This window comes from Chrysoperla carnea, chromosome 4 (genome assembly GCF_905475395.1).
Source record: "Chrysoperla carnea chromosome 4, inChrCarn1.1, whole genome shotgun sequence".
Classification (NCBI taxonomy): Eukaryota; Metazoa; Arthropoda; class Insecta; order Neuroptera; family Chrysopidae; genus Chrysoperla; species Chrysoperla carnea.
Window position 1 is genome coordinate 67,987,245 of NC_058340.1, and position 11,013 is coordinate 67,998,257.

The 11,013-nt window shown below is 29.5% G+C and overlaps 1 protein-coding gene and 1 non-coding gene across 6 annotated transcripts in view; one reads left to right on the top strand and one right to left on the bottom strand.

Moving 5' to 3' along the window:
* LOC123298024 (protein dead ringer) overlaps positions 1 to 6,894 on the top strand; it is a 237,725-nt gene extending 230,831 nt beyond the window's left edge. For 3 of the 5 annotated variants that reach the window (XM_044879891.1, XM_044879893.1, XM_044879894.1), the window contains exons 6-8: positions 2,318 to 2,458; positions 4,190 to 4,965; positions 5,791 to 6,893. In XM_044879891.1, coding sequence (XP_044735826.1) covers positions 2,318 to 2,458; positions 4,190 to 4,965; positions 5,791 to 5,915 — 1,042 coding nt within the window. In that variant the 3' untranslated portion in view covers positions 5,916 to 6,893. Of the gene's footprint in view, positions 1 to 2,317; positions 2,459 to 4,189; positions 4,966 to 5,790 lie in introns of all 5 variants that reach the window. The other 2 variants (XM_044879892.1, XM_044879895.1) reach the window with 2 other exon arrangements.
* Positions 6,895 to 10,034: 3,140 nt separating this feature from the next.
* Positions 10,035 to 10,106, bottom strand: Trnam-cau. Its single transcript has one exon. It is a non-coding gene; the product is annotated as a tRNA-Met (tRNA).
* Positions 10,107 to 11,013: the final 907 nt, after the last annotated feature.

Here is an 11,013-nt window from a genome sequence, read left to right on the forward strand (position 1 = left end):
ATGCACTTATGCCAACGGATTTTCCAACCTTCGAAACACCGGTTGTAGTCACTTTCCGGGATTGCCTTCAGTTCCGTCTTCCTTGCGGCTCGAATCTCCTCTATCGTATCAAAACGGTGTCCCCGGAGTGATTTTTTGAGCTTGCTGAGCAGCCTGAAGTCGCACGACACCAGATCAATGAATACGGTGGTTGTGGAACGATATGGGTTGAATTTTTGGACGAAATGATCACGAATTATGAGTGCAGTATGGGATGGTGCATTATCGTGGTGTAAAAACCATGAATTGTCTTTCCACAATTTCGACCTTTTAAGGCGCAAAGCGTTACGCAAATGACGTAAAACGTTCAAATAATATTCCTTGTTGACTGTTTGCTCGGGCGGAAGGAATTTATAATGCACAACAAACGCGCGCAGTTTAAATTCAAATGTCACCTTTTGGACACAGTATGTATATTGGAATAGAAATATTTTGAAAAAATAGTGTTATTTAAGAAGAAAAATTGTGCAGTGGTAGAATAAAATAATAGAATTATTTGATGCCCAAACATGCCATTCTCAAATAACTCTTAAATACTATACACGGCCCTAGACGGTATAAATTCAAAAAAACGAACATAAAAATATGATTTCTTTGAAACTATTAAAAATAATTTTTGTTGTTGTTAAATATATCGTAACGTATTGAATACCATCCGAAAATAATAGCGTTAAAATGATATATAAACGTTTTTAAGTTGTAATAATATTATGTTAAGAATATCTATCATAAAAAAAAATTTTTTGATTTTATGATTGAAATTTATCTCATAACGAATAAATGTGGTGTTTATATAATTTGGTATTTAATAACTTGGTTTGGTTATTTCGTCATTTTTTGGTCAGATACATACACCACAAAAATTCACTTTTTACGAGTTTACAATTCTGATTTTGGTTAAGTATCTTAAAAAACCAAGTATGTATTCCTACTAAATTTGTTTCATACTTTTCAAATTTTTTGATCAAAATTATCCTAACTCTAATAGGTTTCAAGAATGAGGAGTGCTGGTTCCGGAACTAAGCACATAAGTGATAGCTAGCGAAAAATGAACATCACAGCTGAAAAGATTCACCCAAAATTAATGGGTTTCAAAAAAAATTCCAAAAAGATCGGATCAAATTTGCCTGTGTTATCAAAAAAATCGAATTACTAACCCCGGGAGATGAAACCCAGGCAACTGGCGATAATAATTCGTACTATAATTAAAACAGATAGTGAATTCTTTTTCAATAGTTCTAATTTAGACTACTAGGTGACTTACAATTTATCAATATTCATAAAAAAATTTTGATGAAATCCAAATGTTATAATGTTAGGTAATTTTTGAACGATTAGTGACCGGATGACCACACTAGAGAATTATTTTTCTACATATACATTAAATAATATATATTCGGTAAATCAATCTTATAAAAATACAATTCAATAATTATGTCAAAGAGGAAGAGGAAATGATTTTATATATATATATATATATAAATGTTTTTATAAAAACAAAACAAAAAGTTACAAATAACATATTTTAATAATCATTTTTCATATTCGAACATCTCAGCCAGCGTCTGATGTTGTTTTTTTGAATTAAAAATATTATATATAGAGTGGCTCCTCTTTTTAATACATAATAAAAATGACTCAAATATATTTAAAAATCATGCAATGGCAGTGTTCATTGGAAAAACACTGCAAATATATGCATTCCATCTTCTATTCCCGTTTTGCATCGGGTTTTTTGTCTAGGATCAAATTTTAACTTTTGTTGAGGAATTTATATATTTAAAATTCATTTAAAAACATTTTTTTCTTTTCTTGATGAACAAATTTCCGGATCCAAATAGGTATTTGCTAAAATTCGTTTCAAAGCTTCTTCATTCTAAAAAACATATCGATAAAGTAACCTTCTTTTTCGTTTTTTATTTCCCTTAAATAGCTAGAAGAAAAAAGAATATAACAGCTTTGTTTTTCCCAATTGCTACCTTTCTATTCTATTCCAAAGTCAGTCGGCCATAATTACAAGTGGAAAAATTGTATTGAACAACCCGGTATTAAACTCCTTGGAAATTTAAAGGGCAAAATGTAACATTCCTTTCTTTTATTGTCTCGATACTTTTCTATATAAAATATTAGTTCAATTTAGTTAATCCAATCCGGTGACCTGGCAGTAAAGGGAGGGGGAGTATTTCTCCAAAAATGATCCGAGTTTAAGGGGAAGAATATCTCATCCTTTTGGATCTGTAGAAAGTTTCACCTACCTAGGTCTTATTTCTTTTTGCAGATATATGAAATACTTGTTCCCATATGAATATGAAAAACGTCGTTTAAGCACACCAGCCGAATTACAAGCTGCAATCGATGGAAACCGACATGGCAGACGTAGCAGTTATGGTTCATACAATGAAATGGTTCATCCACCTAGGTCCTTAAACTTTTTACAAAAAAAAAAAAAATGCATGGGAAAATATTATTTTTCAATATTTTAAACATTTTGAAAGGGATATTCTTATCCTATCGATAATGGGATAGTTGCAACCCCTCCAATAGTACCAATTTATACTACTAGATGGCAATACTTGTACTTACCATTTAAAAGCCAATAAAAATATTAAAATTCAAATCAGATATACCCCGCCATCTGGCGATAATAATTCGTACTAAATAAAACAACTAGAGGGTCCGTTTTCAGTAGTTCAAATTTAGACTACCAGGTTACTTACCATGTATCAATATGAAAAATTTGATATTATAAATTTGCAGTTAGTTCTGTGCATAAGCGGGGACACCCTTTACTTATTATAAACTCATGTAATAACGATATGGCGACATACTAAACTTTTTTTGTTGTTGAGTAGAATAAATTCACATTAATATCATCAGATTGACAATGATGTGTGTCTTAATTTAGATGATGTCTACGAATCATTTATTTAAATGTGATCTGCTGTCACTGTCACGTATCAAGTCACAACAGACGCCCGCCTTCACTCTTAACTCTTTACTTTTATAAGCAAAACATATTGTGTGCGTCCGTCAAGCTTTTTAATATAAAACATATTCGAGAATTAAGGTTGATTGGACAATTATTATAGGTAATGCTTATTTTCTTCGTTTTTTTGGAATTAACATGCTTTGAAACAAATTTTTAAACAAAAATTTTCCCTCGATAAAATAAATATACGAATTCCTTTCACTCGCTTAATGTTATCGGTTGGGTTTAGTATAAAATTACAATCAATAGACTACCTATTTGAAGCTACCTACAAATTTTCAACTCTCTATCTTTTATAGTCTTGAAGATAATGGGAATACAAATTTCGCTCTAATTTGCGCTCTTACGGAAAATGATATTTAGGTACTATAAAATGTTTCATACAAAAGTAGTTTTTAAAAAAAATGGAAAAAATATTGATTTATTAATTAGGAATCGAAGTACATTTGCTTCTTTTAAAAAGATAAAATTTAATCCTAATTCTGTAGAACCCTATCTTATAAATTTTTTACAATGAGTTTTTGAAGTTAACAATAATGTTAAAAGCTTTAATTAAGCTTTATTAATATATTTGAGAATTTATTATTCATATTTATAAAACATTTTTTTCAATATTAAAACAAAAAAAAAGTAAAAAAATAAATTGAACTCGTAAAAATTATAATGAAGTGTTACTAAACAATCTTTTTTAATTACAATATGTCTGGGATATATTCACAACTCAAACATAATTCATTTTTTTAAAACATAAATTTTTTAAAGTCATTACATACATTTATATTTTGACATTTCAAAAATGTAAGAAAGATACAATCGTTTTCATTATTATATGAAAATTATAATTTTCTTGGTTTAAATTAGCGGGTTTCTATCGTCCGTTTAGCAAGCTTGAGAATCTAAAGTCAGCAATCCGGATCTATAGCTATTTTCAGTTTGAAAATGAGCAGAATTATTAACAGATTATATTAATTGTTTTTGAGAACGTCAAGGTAGAATATTGGTAAGGGCTAGACTATAAAAACAGGATTAAAATAAAATACAAGAATGCAATTTATAAGAAAAAGAAGATAAATTTCCCAATGTCATTCTCTTTTCGTTATATATTAAATTGATTGTGCAAAATCATGTGATGTTAAAAATGTTTTCTTTTTCTTTTTTCAGATATATGAAATATTTGTACCCATATGAATGTGAAAAACGTCGTTTAAGCACACCAGCCGAATTACAAGCTGCAATAGATGGAAACCGACGTGAAGGCAGACGTAGCAGTTATGGTACATACAATGAAATGGTGCAACGTAGTCCAATACCTACATCACAGATGTCACCGTTATCGTTAGTTACACAACAGCAAACAATGATGTCACGTATGACGGGTGGTTTACCAAATGGTGCACATCATCCTAGTCATCCACCACCATTAGGTCAACCACCTCTCGGTGGTCCCATTCCTGGTCTAGCACCATCCGAATTCGAAGCACGTATGGTTGAATATGTGAAATTATTGAATAAGGAATTACGAAATACAGCATCACCGACCGCTGCCCGACATGGATCATCGTCCCCACCAAATAATACAACATCACCAATAAATCCATTAGAAATGTCACGATTAACATTATGGAATTTATATAATAATAATCCAACAGCACCTCCACCAATATTAAACCCACCACCGGTATTAGAACCACAACGGGAAGCATTAAATTTAGCTGATGTAAATAATAGTCCGCAAAATAATTCATTATCCACACCGATAACAGCAATGAAACGTGAACCGGAGCATGAAGAACAACCACCAGCTAAACGACATTTACAAGATGACGATATGAGTCCACCAAATTCACCAGCACCATCAGAACTATCACCGTCACAGCCACAGACACCCACAACACATATTGGTGGGCTTAGTACAAATATTAAAATCACTAACAGAGGTAATTATTAAACTTTTTATTTTAACTTTCAACTTTGCATGTTCCAAAAAGTTCCATCAGCGTTAAAATCACGCGAATATTTAAAAAAAATCGACAGTTACTTCAATTACAAATCAGCTCAATTTATTTGGCTGAAATTGGCGTCTCTGATTTCCTACCAATGAATAAGAATGATAATCATATTCAGAGTTCGTCTTTCGGAAATTTGGCTTGGTGAGAGCGTACTAGCTCTTATTATCAAACAAGGACTACCAAGGACAGAGCGAAAGCTAAATAAAAGCATATGATGTCAAGATTGATACCAAAGCAATAACATGAACTTAGATCTGCTCAAACATATTGCAAACTAAATTCGGAACTTCTTCTGGTGCCTCATATTGTTCTTACCCGGAAAATAATTGCCTCTCAAAGCAAATCAAAGCGAAACGTGAAACCCCAAGCCAATTTCTCCTGCTTATCGTTCCTCATTCGAAATACTTCCTGAGAATTTGGGAAACTTTGCCAGTTGAATACTATGTTTTCAACATTAAAATCGATAAGCTAATGCTCACCGCAAAATATTATCTAAGGCAATTGGCAGTAGTAAACTCTGACACCCGATACTACCATACTACCTTAACACTGAATAAAACATGATTGCACAGTGCTCTGCCGAACAATCAAAGAACTAACGCATAGTCAATTGAAACGTTGCTCACGTTGCTCGATATGCATTTGTTATACCATGTGTTTAAAATCTCAAAATATAGATGGAACTACGTCTTCAAAACCATCATCTCGTTCCAAATAATTAAAATTCATTTTATTTTTTCGTTTAATTTTCAGGTGATGCACGAAACGGTGATAACTCATTAGTTGTAAGTATGGAATTAAATGGTGTTATGTATCAAGGTGTATTATTTGCTCAACAATTGCAAAGTGGAAATCGTAATGCCAGGATCTCAACGTGAATAAATTAAAAATAAATTATTTTTATCCCATATAAAACATATATATTATAAAATCTTCATTCGTTTATTAAAAAAAAAACCACCGCCAAAACAAAAAAAAGGTGCAAAACTGTATACAAGTAGCATAATTGAAGAAACTGCATAATTTTATTTATATATATATTTTTTTTAAACCAAAAACTTTTTTATACAATGGCAAAATTGTATTTTTAACAATAATGACCTCTTTCATAGTCTTGGTTAAATGTCGAGCGGGACATCTATGTGATAAAACTTTTCAATAATTGACAGATATGATATAGATGTCTCAGATGTTGGTGCCTATCAGAGAATATATCGGTAAAATTTACTGATATAGTCTCTGGTACCTATAAATCAGGTCTGACCTCTTGTAGATTTTACGTCTAACTAAGATTGTGAGAGATTTTTTATTTTTTAAGTTTATTTAATTATGCTATTTTTTTTAAAAAGAAATTCAATTGTGAAGCATAAAGCATTTACATATCTCCTTTTCGCATGAACATATTACCGCCAAAACTTATTCTTGGTGGTCCGAATCGGTCTAGTCAAAGAGTAGCACGTCTATATTCTTTGATCTAGTATATTAGTAAGAGGGTCGGCAATAAAAACGCGTATGTTATCGTTTTTAAAGATCATTTTTTACATAAATTTAGATTGAGTACCGGGATGATTTCTCAACAGCTTTCGTAACATTTAATATCAAAAATTTGTTCTGTACGACCAAAGAAATAAATTGTTTGCATTTTATTTTAAATTTTGAACTTGTCTGGTGTTGATTCTAACACTTATCTTGTATTCAGCAGATTCGTGACCTGTGCTTCAAAGCTCAGTTGTAATGAACTGAAAAAATATCCATCTTTATGGCTGCCATTATCGACCACATACCATTATTATTGCCGATTCTTACCATAAATGTTTTTTTTATATTTTATGTATTTTTTTAAATTATTTGCAATGTTTGCAAGAACAAAAATATTTTTTGCTCTTAATTTTTAAGGCCAGTTTAATGACCTATTTAAAATACAAAATCAAAAGATAATAATAATGTAAATAAAAAATATTGCAGTATTCGTCTATAATTTTTTTAGGATGCGTAAAAAAAAACTTTATTTTAAATTTCTAAAAGACTGTTATATTTAGGTTATGTTTGAATAATTGTCAAATTATTGTTTTATTTTGATAATCCAAAAAAAAAAACTATTAAATATTTTTGTTTTATTTATTAGTTATTTTAGATGTATTTATGAGTGTAGCAATATTAGCTGTTAGGATTAAGAATAATCAAATCAATATTCATAAAAATTAAAATATTGAAGACTATTATTAATTATTAAAATTAAAAAAAAAAAAAAAACTTTGCTGTATATTTATAATGCCATAACTGTAATTAAAAATACTTGTAGTATAGACATTAATGTGCAAAGTATCATTCAGGAAAGCTTAAACGTCGGAAATATGTCTACTTAATCCAATTTTTTAGTAAAACTTCTTTACGCTTACTTAAATCGAAATGTGTGTCGTTTCAATTGCGAAAGAAGTTTTACTTGAACAATTCGTGTGATCCAAAGGACACTATCCTTTTTTTTTTAATTTGTAATATGAGTCACAAATATAATTAATTTTACTGTTCTAAAATTATACAAAATGTAATGAAAAAACATTTGTATATTTTGTTCCAAAATTTTCTGTATGGAAAAAATAATTATAAATGAATTACATTTCAATAAAAAAAAATTATTTTGTGTTCATTATTACAAACCCGAACATTTCGTATTTAAAATAAATTGAAAAATGTTTTGTATACAAGCTCAGGGAGAAACGAAAAACATTTGAATAAATGGTTTTACTTAATATTTCAGATTAATACAGAGTGTAAATTTATAACGAGAACGATCTTATGGTTTAAAAAAAATTCATTTTTATATACTAGAGAGTACCGAGATTGTTGGTAATCCGTGACCCAGGCACCCGTTAACAATAAACTTCATTGTTTCATAATAAAAATAATCGCTCATGGACGCCGCATTCCAATTCTTTGCAAAATTCTAGGGCGTCGACTCATGGTCGAAAAATAATAAAAATACATTCGGGTACTATATGATTTTTTGAACTCGATTTTCTTTTGTTAATTAATACATTTTCGAGATTATATTGGTATCAATCGACGGCGCGTCTTCGAAAATGCCAGAGTGTTTTGTGAAAATTTCGATTTTATTAATATTAACGAAGTAATCATTAAAAATACTGGGCAATTAGATAGTTAAAATTGCAGTTGCGAAGAAGTTATTGCAGTCTTTGACAGTTATGACTTCGCAACCTCGTTTTGATGAACACATTGCCAAGTCAAGGATATCATGGATATTTCAAAATTCCTATGTAGATCGTTTTCTTTATATATCCATACCCTGTGCAGATTAATTTATTAAGTAAGATTAGTTAGTAAAGCATAACCAAATTGTTGAAAATGTCATACCAACTCTTTTAAGGTTATAATCGTTTTTTATTATTTACCCAGTCGAACTACTTAATTTACTAATTAATCTTATGCTTAATATCAGAGGTCTAGAGCCAATAGTAGATTCTGCAGTCATTTCAGAACAGCTGGAAATTTGAGAGGAGGTTGCCAAGATCGTATGTAAAAACCAGTAGGGTGGAAAATTTCACGAAGAGACCTGCTTATTAATATTCATCGAAGAGAATATCAAATAAAGCGATTATAGAATAACAAAATGAAAAATTATTTTGTCCGATTCTCATCGCAACGGAACGAACATCGTCTTTTGCCTTGAAAAATTTTACAGGTGTGAGACTGGGGGCACCTAGTTTTGCGAATTTCGATTTTTTCATTTTTCTATTCAATTATCTTTTTATTTGAAAATCGTTCGCAATAAATATTCATCGTTTTTAAGCTTGTCGCGCAGTAAAATAATTTAAGAAGTCCTCTGCTATGCTTGCAAGACACGGCTTTGGCTTTGAGTTATAAGTCACGACGAACAGATCCTCAAATTTCCAGTCATCCTAAAATGAGTGTCAAAAATCACACCAGGCTCTAAAAAAATGTTTTAATATATAACCAGAATAAATAATATTGGATTTAAAAACAAATATTCCCTATCATATAGTGTTTTAGTTCCTTAGCATATCTTTAAAAATTAAAACAATCTCTCAATTCCTTAATTCTATAAGATTTTAGTTAGGAGACGTTCTAGAATAAAAAAATAGTTCTATCTATCATGAATGTATATTTAATAAAATTAAAAAAAAGCTGTTTACTATCTCTATTATATTTGACCTATACCTATGTGTGATTTTTTTCTCTTCAAAGTTATTCAAAAAATCCAAAAAAAATAAACTTTTATTCTTTTCATGCATTAATTTTATTCAAATCTTCGTTTCTATATTTTTTTTTCTTTGAATAACTTTGTTTATAATTTTTATTCAATAAAATATTTTTATTTTGATTCAATATGTAAATAATTCTTATAAAAAAAGTGAAAAATAAAACTATTATGCAATATAATTTTGTTTTTTTAATTGTTTTTCTACCCTAATTTATGGTTCAAAGATGGTCGCAAAGGATGGACGTGCAGTATTGACTGTATCCGGATATAATATAAGCAGAGTAGCCGTGAGAATTTTTCTTATCCGATGTATCTATTACTATCCTTATCCGAGCCGAATACAGTGAGAATTAAAGCTCTCGTTTTTGGAAGTCGGTATTTACAACAAAAATTGCAGTAAGTGGAATTTTTTCTTCCGTTTTCCTTTCAATTTTAACAATAGAGATGAAATTGTTCTGGATTTTGTGAATATAAAAAATAGCCAGTAAGAATAAGACGTCTGAGGCACGTAGTTTGGAAGAAAAGTCGATTTTTAGTACAGGTAGGTGTTGTTCGAAATAAAAGAAACGTAGTAATTATTTTCTATAAAATGTTTTTTGACTTTTCAAGTCATAACTTACTAACTATACTAAATTCCTTTGAATTAATATTGATTTCAATTATAAACAATTTATAAAATTTAGAAAAGTTCACAAAAAATAAAGGATACAAAACAGTTAACTAAATCTAAACAAATATAAATTTAAAAAAATTCAACTAGCAGAGCGTAGTTTCGATCTACGGACCTCTGGGTTATGGGCCCAGCACGCTTCCACTGCGCCACTCTGCTCCTTAATCGGCAATCCTTATAAAAGAACTATAAAAATACACACTATACAAAGTATTATAGAAAATGTAAAATCATGATATAAAACAAAATTGTAAAATAAATAAATAATAGAAAAAACTTCTTTCTTAAATTGTAAATTAGCAACGAATATATTTTAAATAAATTTGCAGATTTTCCTGAAATCTATGCACTGGATAACAGGAATTGTACGAAGAAGAAAAACGAAGAGTCATAGAAAAAGCAATTAAACAAAATAATGTATAGTGGTGACATTTTCTTCTTATTTTATTTATTTATTCCTAATTTTGATTATGCTCCTGAGTTTATAGCATTCGAAAACCATCAAAGTTATAAGGGCATCATGCTGTGTTAAAAGTATAAAATAGTTCAACTTTCAACCACCAGGCGCCATCATGCAACCCGAATATTAAATTCAAAAACATGAATTTTTTGTATTCAAAGAATAAAATTTTTATTATATTATTTTGAAATGTTATGCATACCAAAGTATGTATGATTGATGCTTCCACTTTTTTGCATAAATGATTTTTTGTATTTAAGCAAAAAAATTCTACGAAATCTTTCTATTCCCAGTTTCCTTCCATTGCTATATTGTGAAGATTCAAGAATTCAAGAACAGTTTTTTGCAACATTTGCAAGCTTCGAAAGGCTTATAAAGTATTAGGATATCAGAAATGTTAAACTATTATCAAATCAATAATGAAATTAGTACATAAAATAACCAATAGATAGATATAGATGATAGATGATAGATGATAGATAACACTACTATGAATAATTTTAAGATACGCTAGCTCTATAATTTTAAAATATTCACAAAAATAATAAATATATTTCCCGTTCAAGTTATATTGGAACCAATTTCATTCATTTCTTTCTTCTTAAT